Genomic DNA, 19,257 nt, shown 5'->3' with positions numbered 1-19,257 from the left:
AAACTCTCATTTCATTCCTGAATGACATATCACATCACAAGTATGACCTTTAAGCATCCTGGTCTACTCTACAGAGTCCAATTCAGTTGGAGGTAAAGAAATATGCAGAAAAACCCACAATCCTTCTATTTTCCTGGCAGACACTACCCACATAGGGCAATTATTTACAAAGCTACCGTACAAAGTACACTGCTTGTCCTCCACCACCTTTCTCTCCACCACCTCTCATCCAGTGAAAAATGGATGTCCCTGTTAAGCAAAGAGTACTTCCTAGTATAGAAATGGCAAATCTGCACTACTACCACCATTACCTATTCCCATGCCCTTTGCATATGTGCTAAGGGATTACAGCAATCTTCCCTAGTATTCTCAAGATGCTTGGAATCAGCACTTGAGATGATTCCTATTTGCTATCCCCAACCTAGAAAAGATTATTTACTGAGTACCTTGTACATGGGAGGAGAGTTAAAGTCAGAGGGCCACAGCTGGCAGTGTGACTATCTCAGAGGAGATGCTGAGGTCAGCAAAGTCATCCTGAGTCCTAAATCGGGTTCTGAGGTTCTTCTCCCAGGTGTTTAGAATGTCCCTCAGGGCTGAGGACAAACTCTCTGGGACACTAAAGGAATAGAGCAAGACTGGGGGTTGACCTAGCAGCCATGAGATCCGGACAGTAAATACCCGTAGTGGGGTCAGGGCTAAGCAGTTGTCATCTCCCTGGTTCAGGTGAAAGGTATATGGGACAGGATAGCCCAGAAGGATCCCAAATACTGTACAGAGATTCCAGTCTGAGGAATGGAGCCTGCTGTGGGAGACAGATAGGGATACGTCCCTCTGCAGCCCCTGAAAATGTGTAATGATCTCAGCCACGAGGGCCTTCAAGTCCTGAAGCTGGTCCAGGGAGCAGATAGAAGGATGAGGTTGGGAGCTGGAAATATCCACAAAGGCTGTGGTACCACACAACACCTGCTCCAAGTGCTGACATACATGCTCAGGACTGACAATCAAGCTGTTTTCTCCAATCTCAAGGATATGAAGTCTCAAGGTCAAGAAGTCCAGCCCCTGCAGCTCCTCCAGGTAGCTCTGGAGCTCCAATGCCCCTGCACAGCTGCAATCATATAGCAGAGCTGGTTTCAGTCCCCTGGCCACAGCCAGCACCTCTCCAGCTAGATGAAGGCAGATGGCTCTGGGTAGACCACGTCTCTTTCCCATGCCCAAGGTCTGCTGAGCAGCTGCCACCAGCAGCTGAGGGCGAGGTGTTGACATGAGATCTGGAAGCAACATCAACCATGGCTTCCTTAGCTAGACACAGTTCCCTTCCCTGGGCTGCAGCTCTCAGCTCCAGACACTTGAGGAAGGGCCTAGAAACAAAGTAGTAGCAAAGAATTATTTATACCAGCCAGTGACACACCAGGAAACCTGCCAACGGTCTTTCTCTTAAGTCTTATAGCATCTTCCAAAGGTTGTTTTGTCCCTCCCTCTGCTTTGGAATGCTGACCCAGCCCAGACAAGATGGGGTCTCAAATGCTACCTGATTTCTCTGGCTGACTTAGTCTCCCTTAGTCCCAAATTCGTGTGTCCATCTGGCCTTATGTCCACATTCATATTCTCTCTGCCTTCTATTCTAAATTTCACCCGTTACAAACCATGTTCTCTGATTCAAACCTTAAGGAGTTTGGGGCCGAGAAGAGACAGGGGAGTCTTCGGCAAAACTCAGAGCGTTTCACCCAAAACTGCCCTTCTGGGACAGAGCTCTAGGTTCCAAATGCATTCTTTACACTGCCAGCTTCCCTTTCTCTTCCCGCCAAGGAGAACAGTTGTAAGACTAGCAATATAATAATAAACTCATATACACTAGAATGTGGACTACCAACCCTCTCACCCTGAGGCCTATATAAAAACAAATGAAATCCGCTAGAACTGCAGGACGGTTGTATTTTAACTTCTGCCGGCCCCGCCGGCCCCTTCTGGGCTCCCTCCAATCCACACAACCTACACCTGAGCGTACCATCGTGATTTCTTAAACGAGGCAGAAGCCTCTCTCACGTACGTTCTTCTTCCACTTCCGCTGGAGGCTCACTGGCTCAGGAACTCCTTCCGGTTTCCTGCCTGTTGCGGGTAAGACGGATGGTCTTCCGCGCCCCGCCGCAACACTGGAAATACCACCAGCGAGTGGAAGACGTTTGCGGCTCGCTTGCCTCCCGCCGGCGAGCACGTCCTGTTGCGCATGCGCATCCACTCGGCACAGCCCCTTCTCTCCCTTCCGTGACGTCACTAGTCCTCTGGCGCGCCTAGCGTTGGAACTACAGGTTAGGCCGCCCAACAGCCCGCCGGAAGTGCGGACAGCCTGCGACCCTCCCCTTCCGGCCAGGCAGAACCCGGTCCGCCACTCAGGAACAGTGAGAGGCGGAAGTGGACGAGGGCGAGCGGAAGCTAGCAAACTGGTTGCGCGCTCTTGCCCTCACTTTGCCTGGCGGCAAGCCTTGCTGACATGTTATGAAGCCTGGGGTCCTTCTTGACTGCGAAGCCAGAAACAGGGCACAGAGCACTTAATAAACACCCTTGGATTTGTATCTGGAGAAATATACTTTTCCTTACAGACGAAACATACCGCCAGAGAAGCAGTATTTGGACAAGATATTTGGCAGAATAGCCTCACCTGTGGGTGGTGCTGCAAAGCTTTTTTCCCCTAAACTTTGACCTCCCTATATCCTAAATTTGAGAGGCTGAGTTCCATGTGCCAGGTATGCTTCTAGGCGCGCAAGGTGTTGCAGTGTACAAAACACAATAAACCCCACTTTCACAGAGTTTAAGTTCTAGGAGTCCAGTTTGCTGACTTAAGATGAGAAATGAAAAGCAAAGATGCAGAGGCTTTTCAATCAAGTCGCTACGAAGAAAAAGTGTTATTACACCTTTTTAAGTACCAGTGATTTGACCCATACCACAAAGGGAGTTTCTTGAGAAAAGCCCAGTATCTGAGGAAATAGCCAAATTTACTTAGACATGGGCAGCAGGATAGAAGCTAAGGGAACTGCAGGCACCTACACTGAAAGTTTCATTCCTGGCTCTACCTTGGTGATATCTTCAGACTCTCAAAAGAGATAGCTGTGAAGTAAAGATGGGGCCAGTATGGAAGGAGGACCAGATTGCAGGAGCTACCAGCCTAACTCTGGTTCTTAGCTCAGAGGCAGTTAGAAATAGAGTCCTCTAATTTTAGAATTTTTCCCTTTCGCATATTTATTTCCCCATGGTGGTTAGCAATGAATCTATAAAATAACTTTTGTTTATTCATTTATTCTAGAAACAAATATTTAAGAACATACTGTGTACCAGACATTGTTCTTAGGACTGGCAGAAAAGTCTAGGACAAACAATCCCTACCTTCAGCAAGTTTGTAGTGAAGCAAGATGCATGCTGAGCAATTACAAGGTAAATGATTATACTGAAAGCAGAAGTATAGGGTGCGATGGGAACATAAGACTTGCCCTCCTAATTTACCTCCAGTGGACTCTTTTTAACTTTGAACTAACCTAGTTTGGTGGGGTACACAGTGAGGAAAAGGAAGTGGTGAAAGCAAGGGAGAAGAAAACTCCAAGGGAGTGAGTGGTGGTAGCCACTAAAGGAGATAGCAGACTTAACTCCCCAAGAAAGGAAGGACACTTGGCATCCATCTATTAGGACCAGAGAAAGAATGCTGAGGGTGATGTAGGAGATCCCTGCATGCACTCTCCTAGCATTCTGAAAAGGATTCAATGCAAGGGACAAACTGAGCTATCTAGTCAAGACCACATAAAACCACTCATCCGTTCCTCTGTTGCTCTCATAAACTTTTCATTACAGTCACATACTAAAAGCTCAGTCCTTCTTGGCACTTTCTCAAAAGCCTTTGCCAACTTAGATTATCTGGGCTCCCATCCAGACAGCTTGGCTGTTAGCATTTCACAGAAGGGAAAGAGACCAGCCCAGATTCAACAATGCCCTTCCAATTTGCCTACAGTGGGTTTTAACTTTGAGCTCCCAGATACAGATGGGGAAGCCAAACATGAAGACCAAGCCCTCACTTCACCCACTAACCAAAATAACCAAAAAAAAAAGAAAAGTAGTTCTATGTCTTGCATGCTTCCTGGTCTTTAAAAGGCCAACTTTTGCTTGAAGCTGGGCACCTGACCAACCCAGATCTCTCCTGGTCATGCTTTTAATAATAACAGATTATACTAGGTCTTTTAGGGACCCTAAAACCAAGGCTTAAGCATTTTAAATAAATAACTGCCACTGTCACCTTTAAGTTGAGCTTTTTGTTTTTTAAATGAAGCTAGCCCAACTTTTCAGTCATTTTGGAAAGTAGGAGATGTGTTGTTTTAAGTGTAGCAGACTAGACATGGGCTTCCTTACTATGGCCTGACACAAACAGGCATCAGTATTCAAGAGGATTGAGACCTGCCACCAGAGATTAGCATCTTTTTTTCCATTTACGTCCTGGAGTTTAAATTACAGAAATTTTCATCTTTTAAAAAAATAAATAACAGAGAGGGACAGAAGGGTCAGGGACTGAGCAAACATTACTAGATGGGACCAGTTTGTGACAAATGCAGCTGCAGTATTCTACACCACTCACCTTCGTCATTCACACCCAGATCCTTTCGCTAGCAAGGGAGACAAGCAGGTTTGTGCTAGATGAGCAGAAGAGCACTGCCCAGCCCTTCCTCAGCCTGGCCTTAACACACCCAAAACCCCATTTTCCTCAAATGCAAAAAAATCCAAATGACAGAATATGTTAAAAATCTCCAAGCAATGAGAAACTGTCCCTTTCGTAGTCAGAGGAGTACATCTCACTCCCAGGTCTTCCTCAGAGAAGAAAATAAAAAGAGAGCTCCTCCTTCTGAAGGTTACCACCTGAGTCACATTCTCTCCTCTACCACACACACACATACACAGGGGTATCTGAGTGGTGACAAGGTAACCACCTGACAACCCATTCTTCCACAGAATCCCTAGGTTTTCTGTGTCGACAGCTTCCCTTTACAAGCGCAATTTATGAGCTTTTATTCCACAGGCTGAGTGACTTTCAGACTTTGGCACCCATTTCTATTTAGATATCAAGCTTAGTTCCTAAGCAACCAGCCAGCTGCTCTCCCTCTCATTCCCCACATCAGGGAGCCAGCTTACTATACCAGCAAAACAGGTCAAACGGAGCTTGATCCTGGGCAAATCAAGGCTTGAAAGCAAAGGGAAGTGTGGTACAAGAACAACACAGAAGATTTCTGTTCCAGGCAGTTTTGCCTTCTACAAATAGAACAACGTCATCAAGTCAGAGTTTTAAAGCTGGATGCAACTGCAGGCATCGTTCCAATCCCCTCACTTTACAAGTGATATATGTGAAGCCCAGAGGTTAAATGACTTGCTCAAGATCACAATAGAAGCCAAGCTGCAGCTAGAACTCTGGTGTCCAAACTCTCAGGCCAAATCTCCTTTGACTACATTTTGCTACCATCAGGTGGTTTAAAAAAGAAAAGGAAAGTCTGAAGGGTGATTTTTCCATAAATTAAATCAACTTTTAAAGCTAGGCATATTTGGAGAGTCATAGACTTCTAATACTGTTAGAAAGAAGAGAGATTTAAAAGCTGGTTAAATCTGAATAATAAAAAATATCCATATGTACAATATTGTAAAAAAGAAAACGAAGAAGATGGCATTTGTGACTACTGGGCTGGCAAGGCAGGGGGCAGTTGCATGCTGGGGGTGGGCTGCATGGGCTGCCAGCTTTCCTGGGTTTGGAGGATGCGGTATAGCTGCTTCAGTTGAGCAACGATGTTATCTTTGATGTCTGGAGTCGAGATCTGCAGGCGGACACTGCCACTGTCAAAAGATCGTGTGAAGTCACCAGAAAACATCTCGTAGATCATCCGAGCCACCACTGGAATGACCTGTTCAGGACAGAGCACATGGGTATCTACTGAGGAAAAGGTATTTTAAAGCAGCCGGAGGGGCCTAAGATTGAAGGAAGATCTGTGAGGCCCAGGGGAAACCTCCAACTCTAATGCCTAGATACAGGATACATCATCTCTCTCAACCATCCTGCCAAGTTTCACTCTAGAAGTTGATTCAAATGAAGGTAAAGAATCTATATGTAGCATAACATCACATGCCAAAATAAATGACTGCTTACTTAGCAAGACTTTTAACCAAATTTCATCTATTGCTTGCCTCATTGTACAATTCCGGGGTCCAAATCCAAGTTGCCTTGCTACCACTTCCTAAAATAAGGTTACATTCTTAAAAGCAACTCAAAAGGTTTTTTATAAGAAAAGCAGGAAAGTGTCATATCCTGTGAGATTTCAGCAAGACTCTAATGTCAGTAAGAAAATGAAAGATAAGTTCTCCACTAAATCAGTCACCCACTTTAAGGACCTCATATTCCCCAGCTTGGTCCTACTCTACAAAGCCTGTGTCTGCTGGATGTTTCATCAGGGCTCAAGGCACACCTGGAGGCTAAAGCACTGGAAAAAAGAAGAGTTGTTGACACACCCTTATCTCCTCACCTGAACCAAGATGAGTTTCCTTTCCAGAGGTTTCCCATCTGGCCATTCTTCCCCAAAGCATAAGTAGATCTCAAATGGTGGCTGCTTCTCAATCTGTCCTTTCTGGTGGGCAATGAGATCTGCAGAACACAGAAGAGCAAGTTTGGTATACTGGGTCATTCCATATCCACTTAGTAAATATAATTTTTTATGCTGTCCAATACAGTAGCCACTAACCACATGTGCCTATTAATTTTAAATTAATTACAATGAAATAGTTCTTTGGGCACATTAGTCACATTTACATGCCCAATAGCCACACGCAGCTAGTGGACAGCATATTGAACAGTACAAATACAGAACATTTCCATCATTTCAGAGGATGCTATTGAACATCATTGATCTAGACTTGGGATTCAAACCACATTGCAAAATTCCCATCTCAGTGCTCTCCCTAAAATTGTCTGCTTGAATTCACCACTCAGATATTTCCCAAAAGAAACAAGTATGTGTTTTGCTAAATATGACAAACAGGGTCACCTTCCAAATTTAACTTTATGCTTATCTTTAACATAAGCTGGTAACATCTGGAGAGGAATGACAAGGCTGTCTCTCTCTCCTACCACTGAAGGAACCACAACCAACCAAAAAATAGCTTCCAAGTACATTCCCTGGGAATGGAACTCTCTTCTTCATTGCCTAAGTCACTTTCATTTTTCAGAACCAAGGTTCTCTTCTCCCCTGACTTCCTCCAGAAGTAATTTTTTGCTTAAGACCTTTGCAAGCAGGAAAGAAGGAAGGAGAAAGGGAGGAATGGAAGAAGATATACTTCCAGGGAGCAATTCCCACTACTGACCTTCTGAAAAAAATACTCACCACTAAGGAATGTTTCCAGACAAAATAGCTTGACCTTCTTTTGTCTCTCAATCAGGTTAGGGGCAGCAAGAGATGGAGCACATGGCCCAGACCAGTACACCTTGCACTGGCACAGCCTGATGGCATAAATGGCATGACCGCTGACCTCCAGGATCAGTCCTCTGTCCATGACGTCCAGCAGCTTGCTGGTGAACAGCTTCTGCTTCTCATTGGTGATATGCTCTGGACCTGGGAATTTGACCTGCTCCAGGCTGACAGGACCAAAGAGCTCCTCCTGGTCAGGCATGGGGCCCAGGTCCCCATAGAAGAGCCGGCAGCCTTGGGGGTTGCTCACGGTCATGGTCTGCCCATACTCCTTCCCACGGTACTGAAACTTGATGTCCAGGTCAGTCACTGCAAGGTGAGAGATGACAGTGAGAGTCCTGTTCCACTGCTCTGCCTGTCCATCCCTAAAACTCATCCAAGTCCATCAAGATCAAGCATTCAGGAAGGCCACTGCCATAGTTATCCTTCCTGCAATAAAGGGAGACATCAGCATATCCCTGGAATATTCACTGAACAGGCTGCCTTAAAGCAAACAGTTCAAGGTCCATCTAGACTATCTCTGTTCAATCACCACACCTTAAGGGCTAGAATGTCACCAAGTTAAGTGCAGGGTCCTGCTATCCCCACCTCACACTGAGTGTTCACATCAACAGGCACTGGAAGAAGCTAAAAACTATGGTATCTGGTTTGTCTCTTATTTTTAGCTCATTGTTTAAAGAAACCACAGGAACAAGAAGAAATATCAAGCCATCTTTCTGAACATTACAGATGTGGGCGTGCACTGTGGATCTGTTCTAACAATATACCATAAAAGGACACAGCAAAGTGAATTTTCACTCACTAAGTCTCCATTTAACCCAACAGGCCTTATCAAAGCTACTTAGCCTCTCAGACAGAATTTTATCACTCACGCGCCCACCAGGTATAGTGTGAAAGGGAGACCGGGACAATGACACTGATTCTTCATTGAGATAAATCTGTACCAAATTCATAAAGAGATTTTTTCCTACGAGTCCTAAAGCCCCTCAAAATTCAAGTGCCTCCTTGACCAAATCTATGCCATTAACCTCTCTATCCCACAACTGGCATTGTCCCCAAATCCCCTAGCCAGACTGATAAACCCCAGCCTCTTGCCCACCTGCAAGGTGAGTAACCTGGAACTTAACCAATTAGAGCATCGCCATGGGCAAGTAGGCCAATGTTTCTTTACTTCTTCCCTGCTGACTCATCAGCCAGCCAGGAACCAGATACAGAGGGTGCCTGTGGGACAGGTAGTTACTCTATACATGGCAAAGAAACAGAGGCAAAGGGCAGGACAGGAAAGGGACTGTAATAGGAGATAAAGACCCAGCAAGAAAGATCAGGGCTCACTTACTTGGGAGAGAGCTGATCCACAGCTCTGGCGAGCTATAGAAGGGCTGTATGGGTGCCTGGGGCACTTCCATCTCCAGAGGTTCTGTTTTGGGCCATACTGCTTCAGGGCTGCAGTTGCCCACACTACAGTTGCCTACACTGCAGCTGCCCACACTGGCTGGCGCCATGGGAGAACCTAAAACAGAAGGACGTGGGTGAGCAGGAAGGGGCACTACACAATGCAAAACCTGGTCTGAGGTTCTAAGAACTAACCAGGTTAGCAGACAAGAATCAAACCATGGACTATGACACAGTGTGATCTCCCAGCCCATCAATAATTCCTGCAACTAACACAATAAGAAATAAGGCTCCCTGGCTCTTTCTTTGTAATATTATTTCTCCCATAAACTCATAGTTCGAAAACCTGTGTTTGCTGAAGATTAACAGATACACAAGGGAGTTTTCTCTAGGGGTTAAATTAGAATGGACATGAGTGAGAGATTCCCTGCTGCAAAATTTGGCCCCAGCAATTAAATAGAAGCTGATTGTATTCCATAAAATGAACTCAACTGAATTAGTTGATTAGCTTCAAGTGAGGGTTAATGTACAGAAATTTCATTAAAAATTAATACTTTTACATGCATAAAGTGTCTGGAAAGATACTGAAGAACCTGGAAAGATTGGTCTCCAGGGAAAGAACTAGACATTTCCAGGACAGAATGAAAGGAAAACCTTTCAACTGATTACCTTTGTGTACTATTATAAACTTTAAACCATGTAAAAGTATTATTTATTCAAAAGTATCCCATTAAAGCTTCTAAAAAAGAGAGTGAAAAACCTATCCTATTTCCCTGCTACTGTCAAAGTTGGCTTGCTCCAAAGTCTACAGATTTCTCCTCTTAGCCTCACTTCTTAGTCATCTATTCTTCAACAATTCTTCTTCCTCTGCCCCAACAGCTCTGAAATCAGAAGTTTAATGTTTCTTTGACCTTTTGTGTACAAGTCTGGTTAAATCTATGTACCCATTTTACTTTTTTATTTTTAATATATATTCCACAACTTTCCAAAAAGGATCAAGGCAGCCCATAACACAAGGACACACAGTATTGGCTTTAATAAAATATGAACAGAAACAGGACAGCAGGATACTGGAAATAAGTTGCAACCTTTTAAGGATTGAGAATAACAGAATGAGTCAGCCAAGGATTTGGGAAAGGATCCCACATTTCCAGATGTCCAACTCTTAAAATTTCCTTAAATGTGAATATAGCACGTGGCGGTATTAACCTGGAAGATCTCTACAAAATTTTTCTTTACCCATCACTTGGTTGCAAAGATATAAATGGCAGGATAAGGGAAGGAGGGCCAGTAAATAGGCAATAAGAGTCATTTCCTGATTCTCAAAGGTAGGGGCATCACCTAGAATAGAGTACCCCCAAATCCTAAATAAATCATTTTGATATATTAAGTATTCTAGGTGGCACAAGTTATCTCATTTGACCCATAGCAGCCAGACGTACCAAAAAGGCAACAAAAAAAGTTGATCAACTGATGCAAGTGATTTAACTAGGAGCACTTCAGTGGACAGATGAAGTGAAGATGCTGCAGAAGAGCAATTCAGCTTGTCTGAGTGTCCTCAGGATGTGCAGTGGGAGATTCAGTACCTGTTCTCTCATACAGTGGCCTCCCAACCTTGCAACTCATTTTTCCTGGGAAGCTGAATTCAAATGTCCATAAAAGAAGAGAAAAGTCTCCTGCAGATAAATCCTATCAGAGCCAAGTTGCCCATGATACAGCTTAAGCAGAGTGGTCTCTGTTAAGGAAGTGATACAGAACTGATACCAAGGGAAATAGTGGAAAAGGGTGCCTACATTTCATCAAAATGTCTGCTCCCAGCCTGAAGGAAATGGTCAAAATTTATAACCACTGATATATTTGTATGTGGGATTGAGAATGGGTTTAGATTTTTTTATGTCATGAATTATCACATAAGATTCAGAAGGTGTTCTCTATGCTTAGAACACATCCCACTGCACTGGGATAACCGAGCTGGCATTGTTCCCTTGCTTATGGCTCCTACTTGCTAACAGACCAGCAGGCCGGCCACAGGGCCTGATCCTGCTCCCAGGGCCATGTGGCTGAGGGGTCAGCAGTTCCAAGGTCAAAGCCCCTTACATCCTCCTTATCCCTCTGTACCACCTACTACCCCCACTCACCGTTGATGTTCAGGAACGGGAAGGTGTCTTGGATGGGAACATGGTGCTGTGACTGATCGAGCTCATCTTCCTCATCTTCTTCATCCACATCATTATCCTTCTCATCCCATGGAGCAGACCCGGTGGATCCTACCCAAGACACACAAGGCTGCAGGTGACCGGTTCAGGTTGCACTGTTATCCCTATACCAGTCTCACCATCCATGCTAGGGACTGCTAGCACAGAGGCTCCTTGGGTTCAGTATGCACCCTCACTGCCCTAGCTAAAAGGAATGGGATCCAAGGGTACATGAACTCCTAGCTCCAACTCTTCCTACAGAGTCCCAATGCAAGATCTCCTTTCTTCCCCTGTGCAGGAGCTGCAAACCCTACTCCCTTCTAGAAATCTCTTGACACATTAGCATACCTACACATTAACTTCCTACACACTAGTATCCCTTTTAAGGACTCGAGGACATCAACTTCTCACCCCTGTAAGCTTAATATGAGGAACAGACTCCTCCCCTCATGGCAGGGCCTCACTGAATTCACTGGAATACAAGTCTAAATTATCTGGTCCTTAATACTTGTTAAGCATTGAGTAAATAGGAAAATCAGGGGTATTCTTAGCAAAATATCCTACAAATTAAATGATCACTCAGCCAACATTTATAAAGAACTTAATAGCTTCCACATGTCATGTCAATTGATTCTTACAGCAGCCTTTGAAGTAGGCAGGAAAAATGAGATCCCACATTTTAGAGTTAAGAAACTGAGGCTCTGGGCCCGCCCGGTGGTGCACTGGAGAGTGCGCCGCTTGGGAGCGCGGCGGCCCGCCCGCCGAGGGTTCGGATCCCATGTGGAGACCGGTTCCCGCTCACTGGCTGAGCGCGGTGCGGGCGCAACACCGAGGGTTGCGATCCCGTTGCCGGTCAGTAAAAAAAAAAAAAAGACAAAAAAAAAGAAAAAAGAAACTGAGGCTCTGGGCCCGCCCGGTGGTGCACGGGAGGGTGCGCCGCTTGGGAGCGCGGCGGCCCGCCCGCCGAGGGTTCGGATCCCATGTGGAGACCGGTTCCCGCTCACTGGCTGAGCGCGGTGCGGGCGCAACACCGAGGGTTGCGATCCCGTTGCCGGTCAGTAAAAAAAAAAAAAAGAAAAAAGAAACTGAGGCTCAAAAGGTCAAATGACTTGATTCAAGTCCCACGAGCAGTAAAGTGATAAAAGCCAGGATTAGAACTCAAACCTTCTTGTTTGTTTGTTTTCTGTTGTTGTTGTTGTTGTTTTTGTCTTTTTCGTGACCGGTAAGGGAATCACAACCCTTGGTGTGGTGTCACCCGCACCGCGCTCAGCCAGTGAGCGCACCGGCCACCGGCCATTCCTATATAGGATCCGAACCCGCGGTGGGAGCGATGCTGCGCTCCCAGCGCCGCACTCTCCCGAGTGTGCCACGGGGCCGGCCCCAAACCTTCTAAGTTCTGATTCCTCCTCCTTCAAAACTACTTGGCCTCTCAAGTCCCAAGAAAGGCTATTTTTACAGCAGAACTCTATACTCCCTCTACTTTCTCATGCTTTAAGCAATCAGGCTAATTACCATTCCCCTAAATGAGCAAGAAGATTTTGCTGAGTTTACATCTTTTGTTCTCTGGGTCCTTCCTAGGAAAAGGCTTTCTTGCTTTACCAGTCTTAAACTTTGTAAACCAGGCTGCTTTCAAGTTGACTATCTCTTTAAGAGCCCAGCCCAGAACCTGGCATAGTGCCCACCTTCTCCCCAGCACTGGGGCCTCACCTGGGTTAATGATCGAGCCCTGGGGCTGAGGGATGTCACACACTTGATATATCTTCACCGGGTTCATGGGTACCTCCTTGGTGCCATCGTACATCAGGTTGAATTCTCTGCTTTTATTGAGAGCACAGCGGAGCTGGGCCTTCCATTTAGCTGGGTCAGGGTCATCTACCCCTTCCTGATACTTTCCCGTCTCTACAGCCCAGGCCTGAGGAACAGGAAAACCACACTGAGTGTTCACTACTGCCCATAACCACTGCAAAATGTGTGCTCATTCTTTTTTTTTTAAGTTTACTTATTTATTAATTTTTTTTTACATTCTAAGATGTTGTTGAATGTGTGCTCATTCTTTCTCATACAAACACACACACACACACACACACCCCTGTATGACTGCCCCACCATCCCAACCCCAATTTACAGAGACCGCTGCTGGAAACACTGCCCTCAGGACCAGGCAGGGCATCCTTAAGGGAAATTAAGCCATGTGCAAACACAATCTTCCAAAGCGAGGAGCCTTATCTCAAGTGTTGGTACCAGCACCTGTCGAGATGACATTGCTTTAATGAAGGGCTAAAAACAAAGAAAAGTCTGGGAGGGGAAATGCACCAAAATGCTAATGGTCACTCTAGGTAGCAGAATTTCAGGTAACTTTTTTTTTGCTTCCCTGTTTTGGGGGGTGGGGGGATTGGGGAGAGCAGGTGGCCGGTAGGGGGATCTGAACTTGTGACCTTGGGTGTTACAAGACTGCACTCTAACCAGCTGAGCTAACGGCCCAGCCCTTTGCTTATCTGTTTTTTTTTTTTTTGTCTTTTGTCTTTTTCCGTGTCCTGCAACGGGATCGCAACCCTCGGTGTTGCTCCCGCGCCTCGCTCAGCCAGTGAGCGGGAACCGGTCTGCATGTGGGATCCGAACCCTTGGGCGGGAGCGCCGCCGCGCTTCTCAAGCGGCGCACTATCCAGTGCGCCACCGGGCCGGCCCTGCTTATCTGTTTTTGAAATGAGTTACTTATACAAAAATAAGTACAACGAAGGAGATGGCAAATGATATGAAAACCTTGGCCTTGCTGGTCCCATTCCTCTAGTCTTCAATTTGATGCATAAGTAAAGAACGGTAGAAACCAATTGCCTTTAGGAGGAGAGGAAGCTCACTCTGGGAGTTCAGCTTGCCCCACTGGCTCAGAGTCTCAAGTCATAACAAATCCACACCCCATCCCTTTCTCTATTCCCTCAAACTACTACCCCATTAGAAACAACATCTGTCGGCCACACCAGTAGCTGGTGGCACAGACTAAAATCACTTTGACTCCCACTTTCTGATTTTCAAATATGGGAATTCATAGCACTTTCCCCACACAAGGGGAACAAGGTAGGCTTCCCAATGAGGAAAAGGAAGACCCAGGCTGCACACAGCATAGACCAAGGTCCTTAAGAACAAAGCAGGAAGTAGAAACCAGGCCTGCTTCCAGGTCTGACACGCACTCATGTTTGTGCTCACAGGATATCTACTCTCCCCACTGCTAACATATGTTCTGATTGCTAAGCTTTCTTCACGAGTGTGACATGCTCTGATGCAGAAAAACGAGATATCATTAGCAGAGAACTCAAGACAGGGAGCACACACCAACTGTTTTCAGCTAACAGGGCATATCACTTGTCCAAACCCAATTCTCTGCCTCTGATCCTGACTACAGACTTCTTTCTCAAGCTGAGTTTTCTGCCTTGTATATTGAGATTTCTGATCTCCTTGCAGAGCCTCACAATCATGAGGAAGTTTCTTCCAAGAGCTAATCTAAATCCTCCTCCAACTGAGACTGACTTCCTCTTACCATCTTCTCAGATTTGGGTTCCTCTGTTTTGTGGTATGGAATGAAAAGGTCTGACAAAGCTGTGCTGCCTTACATGGCTTCACAGGCACTACGGGGCCTAATTGCTGCTCCATTCATCCAACTGCCTATAGGGAGATTTCAGCTTCACTGGTCCCTAGAGTTTGGGAGGCACATCTCCAGTTACTTGGTGGTACCTGGCTGCTACCTCCCCACATTTTCTCTTATGTTTGTCTCATCCTCTGTGCCCATGCTCACTCTTGCACCAATCAGCCAACTCGGGCTGTACAGACTTTGGCAGAGGCCTGCAAATTTCTGTGGCTCCCTAAAGCCCTGTCTTTCTATAGAGAGTAGTCAGACTAGCACAGCACCACAGCCCCAGCCTTCCTGCTCACTGCACAGCCATCCCCCAGGGCCCACTCAGACAGGACCGAGGACCCAAGGCTGACCCTTTATGATTAGAACGTTAGGGTCAAGAAAGGAGGGCCTACAAGGTACCATGTGCCAATCACTGTGATTTATAAACATTACTTGTTGAAACCCATCCTGAGTCTTGCTTCTGAGAGATTCTGATCATTGTGTGGGTCCTTATTTTTCTTCCTAAAATGGAGATAATCTCTGCATTTGACGGTGCTTTACAAATCCCTTCACTTGATTCTCAGACAAGAGTCTGAGGCAGACAAGACTGTTTCATCCCCATTTTGCTGAAGGGGAAGCTGAAGCCCAGAGAAGTCACATGACTTGCTCAAGACAACACATGCAGCTGATGGTAGTAGGATTTGAGGCCAGGTCTTCCAATTCCTGGTCAGAAGGGGCACTCTGATTGAGGGCGAAAACCAGACAAAGAGACATATGTTCAAATCCTGACTCCACCACTTACTGGCTGGGTGATTTTAGCAAGTTACTCAGCCACTCTTAGACTCAGCTTCTGCATCTACACCTGAGGGTAATACCTCCCTGTTAGAGTTTTCGTGAGAATTAAATGAGATCATGAACACAGGCACCTATTCCCTACCTGCACATCGCAAAGACCCAGCAAAGCTTGAGGTCTGTGGAAGCACTTTCCCTCTTCTCCTGACTTTCTAGGCCCTCCCTCAGCATTCTGCAAACAGATATATGATGCAAACGAAGCCAAGCAGCCTCCCCACAGCCACTCTTCCCACAAGCCCCAGGCCTGCAAGTCACCCTCACAACTAGGGCTTTCAGGACTAGCCTCTTCCCAATGGGCAGCCACTGCCAGATGCTTCAGCAGCAAATCCAGTTTCAGACCAGGGCCACAGGAGAAGGCCAACTGGGCCAAGGCAGGCCCATCTCCTTCTCAATGCCAACTCCAACAACTGATGCTGGTTTACAGATGTTTTCCTTATCACTGTTATATTATTTAATACTAAATTAAGAGCACTCATTTACTTTCTTTCTAAGCACCCTCAGGCCCCTTTTCTCTCTGCTCCCCTCTCAACACCTGACATAAGTAAGTTAACTGGGAAACATGGCCAGAATGGCTTTCCTTTGAGCCCTGAGCCCACCTTTTCTGCCCTTTCCGATCCAATCTCAGCAAGAACCTGGGACATCAATCTTAAGAGGCCCAGGTTTGGGACTGGATTTCACTTTGGACTTCAGGCATATACTCAGTGAAGAAAAGGGCACACTCAATTCTCCGTGTCTTGGGGCTGCAGGAACTTAAGCTATTCGTGAGACAGAAGTGACCAGCAGAGAGAAGTTGGTCTGGAGCAGAGGCACAGCCTCCAGAGTTAGAAACCACATGAAACTCCTTCCCACACCAGCTGCCCACCTACTTCTATCTTAAGTCAAGTTTTGGTGTCACTTACATTTTATAAAATGCTATGCAATTTGTTTCCAGTTAAATAAAATAACTATCACATAAGACCTATTTTTTTATTTAAGAAAACATATTTGTGGAATAAAAACTTATATTTAAATCACCTTTAATTTTTAAGCAGAGGTTATAAATATGAGCAAAATATATATTTTTTAAATTTTATTTCTGTATGGGCAAATATTTTAATATCAAAAGAAAAACTTGCTGAGGGCCCTCTACGCCCATCCCACAGACTATGTTAAGAGCCTTTTAATACCCCACGGTTTGCCCTGGCCTAGATAGCCATTCCCAGGCCCAAGTACCCCTCTTTATAGCAAGACCCCTGAGTGAATGAAGAGGAGCAGTTAATTGCTGACCCTTGGTAACTTCCAGAACAACCACATCTCTGCAACCACTTACAGGAGTTTAGCCACCCCCACCTCAGATCCTTTGGGATGTGAGTTGAGTACCTTTGACCAAGGGGAAAGAATAAAGAGCTTCAACCTTTATAGACGTGCCCCAGAGGGAAGAATTACTATACCTGCTAAGTTTGGGCACCCCCATCATTAACATTCTCTACATTTCATCAGAGTTTTGGATCTAGTGTATTCCCCATGCCAAAGTAGAAACAAACAGATCCAGAAAAGAACTGGCAAAAAAGGCAAGGCAGGTGGTAAAAGATGTTCTTTACCTTAAAAATGGTATTTTCCTCTTCTTGTTGGGGACTATGTCGGGTGGCATGTTTCCAGGGAATCTGGAAGCGTTTCGAGTCCCTGTGTAGCCAGATGAGCCCAGGGTACAGGCCACTATCCACCTGGGCCACCAGCCAGGGCTTCAGCCGGACTCTGCGGGGGTGAAGGGCCATGATCTGGGGAGGGGGTAGTGAGAAGCAGGGAGAACAGAAGAATTAGGCCAGCCACTGGGAACTTTTCCCAGCCACCATTCCTGTATGATAGAGCTACAGTTTCACTAGATTACAGCAAAGAAACTAAATATGGGAATAAACTGTGCCAAGTGGGAAAGAAAAGAAAAGGGGTTAAAAGGTTCTTTTGATTCTTATTCCAAAGCCATTTATACTGCATGCTCTAGCCAAATGAGACTTATCATGCAAGAAGATCACATTTCTTCTATTTAAATCCTGAAGCAGAAAAATAAAAAGGTGTTGTCATCCTTGCTGGAACACAGTCCTTCCTGAAGTACCAGAGGCTTAGGAAGAGAAGTGAAATTGCTCTTTTCAATCCCACCTCAGAAGAGGAGAGAAAAAAGTTATAGAAAGAGCAAGTATACAGGCAAGAAGCTGAAGTACGTTCTTTTTAAACGAGACAACTAAAGGTGAATGGGAATATTTCAGTAAGAAATGACATCATCATGGTGAGAGAGAAGTGGGTGAGGGGCAGGTCCTGTATTCCAAAGTCCTCACTTACATGGACGAGCAGGCAGTGTGTCCACGAGAATCTGAAGGGCCAGGCTTCGAGGCAGATTTCCTTTCTCTGGGCCACCCAAACGACACTGTGCCAAAAAAAAGGGGTCTCAGCTAGTTATCCACACGACAATCCAGTATCTGAGAGAAGGCTTGGGAACATGGGAGTCAATGGCTCTGAGAACACTTCCCAGCACCTGAGTCTGGTAAGCTCAAAACCCCTAGAATAATCAAATACAACAGTTCCTAACTCTAGAGTACTAAAAACAGTCATGAGACAAGCCTGCACAGCCAGGACAGCCTCCCCACAGAGGCTGGAGTGAACCGATTGGTTGCAGGAGCCGGCCTGGGTAAAGTCTGCTATTGATTCTCATAAAAACACATGGACATAGCAGATAACATTCAACAGCGGCCGGCAATCAGCAGAAAACAAAGGACTGCCCAGACTGAGTGCCTAAAAGTAAAAACAGTCACAGGAGAATTGTTTGCCTGGGATATTGTGTTTGGATTTTTTGGTGATCTTATTTTGTTTTTACTTAAAATGAGAAAGGAACACCTAGAAAAACAACATTCATTCAACAAATATTTGTTCATCAGCTACCGTGTGCCAAGCACTGTGTTAGTTACTAAACACTAAAGCCCAATGTTTTCCATCAGATGCTCCTTCCTGAGGAAATCTGCATTGGAACTACTCAAGCCCCACCACGGACTGAGGACAGGAAGACAAATAAGTCACCTTTACACCCAGAAACATCCCTACCTGGATCTCAGTTCTGAAACCAAACCAGCTGAAGCCTCCCACTTGAAGTAGGTTAACTGAGCGGGTGGCCCCTAACACCACTTCTCTCCCCAGTCAGACTCGAAACACATGGGAAAAACCCAAACCCAACTCAGCCTCTGGCACTTTCAGAGCAAGGCAGGACCTGCTCTCACCTGAGCCTTCTGACCCAATTACCAAGTCCTGCAACTGAAACCTTCCCCTGGGAGCACAGCTCACAGTGAGCAGGCAAGGGTGGCATGCATTGTTCAAGTGCCCCCACATTCTTGGCCTTGGCTTAGGGTGTTTCATAGGGCAGCATGTGAAGCCATCAAACCATGGAGTACATTTACACCTTATAGGGAGTAGGAACTTCTTATTCTTCCAAGGTCAGGTTGTACCTTCTCCTCCCTGGTCCTAGCCCTACTGGAAGGGGGATGGGGCAAGGGAAGGAAAAAGAGAACAGGGAAATAGGCAGCAAACTGGTCAACCAGGTAAGGGGCTTTTGAGGATTTCTATTGCTGTACTGGTAAGTCCTGTGACTGGGTCTGTCAGATATGTGAAGTCCACCTCATGAGAGGACTGATCCTGGACTTGAAGAAAAGGGTTTATTGTAGTTGATGCACAGCCCATCAAGAAAAAACTAAGGCAACAGGGCCATGACAAAGAG

The 19,257-nt window shown here is 45.7% G+C and overlaps 2 protein-coding genes across 2 annotated transcripts in view; both read right to left on the bottom strand.

The window, feature by feature from the left end:
• LOC103598266 (UPF0739 protein C1orf74 homolog) overlaps positions 1-2,080 on the bottom strand; it is an 88,897-nt gene extending 86,817 nt beyond the window's left edge. The window contains exons 1-2 of the mRNA XM_008582255.1: positions 2,006-2,080; positions 447-1,358 (exon numbers count right to left, since the gene is read on the bottom strand). Of these exons, the coding sequence (XP_008580477.1) occupies positions 472-1,281 (810 nt within the window). The 5' untranslated portion in view covers positions 1,282-1,358; positions 2,006-2,080 and the 3' untranslated portion in view covers positions 447-471. The remainder of the gene's footprint in view (positions 1-446; positions 1,359-2,005) is intronic.
• Positions 2,081-5,524: 3,444 nt separating this feature from the next.
• On the bottom strand, positions 5,525-17,914 carry LOC103598262 (interferon regulatory factor 6). Its single transcript, XM_008582246.1, has 8 exons — positions 17,835-17,914; positions 17,102-17,278; positions 12,770-12,974; positions 11,006-11,134; positions 8,812-8,985; positions 7,392-7,784; positions 6,537-6,655; positions 5,525-5,921 (listed from the first exon to the last, which is right to left on the bottom strand). The coding sequence occupies exons 2-8, from the start codon at positions 17,273-17,275 to the stop codon at positions 5,697-5,699; spliced, it is 1,419 nt and encodes a 472-aa protein (XP_008580468.1). The 5' UTR covers positions 17,276-17,278; positions 17,835-17,914; the 3' UTR covers positions 5,525-5,696.
• Between the last annotated feature and the right edge of the window lie 1,343 nt (positions 17,915-19,257).

Source organism: Galeopterus variegatus, unplaced genomic scaffold, assembly GCF_000696425.1.
Source record: "Galeopterus variegatus unplaced genomic scaffold, G_variegatus-3.0.2 Scaffold2550, whole genome shotgun sequence".
NCBI classification, from domain to species: domain Eukaryota; kingdom Metazoa; phylum Chordata; class Mammalia; order Dermoptera; family Cynocephalidae; genus Galeopterus; species Galeopterus variegatus.
The sequence above is the reverse complement of the archived record's forward strand: the minus strand, read 5'-3'. Positions and strand labels throughout refer to the sequence as shown.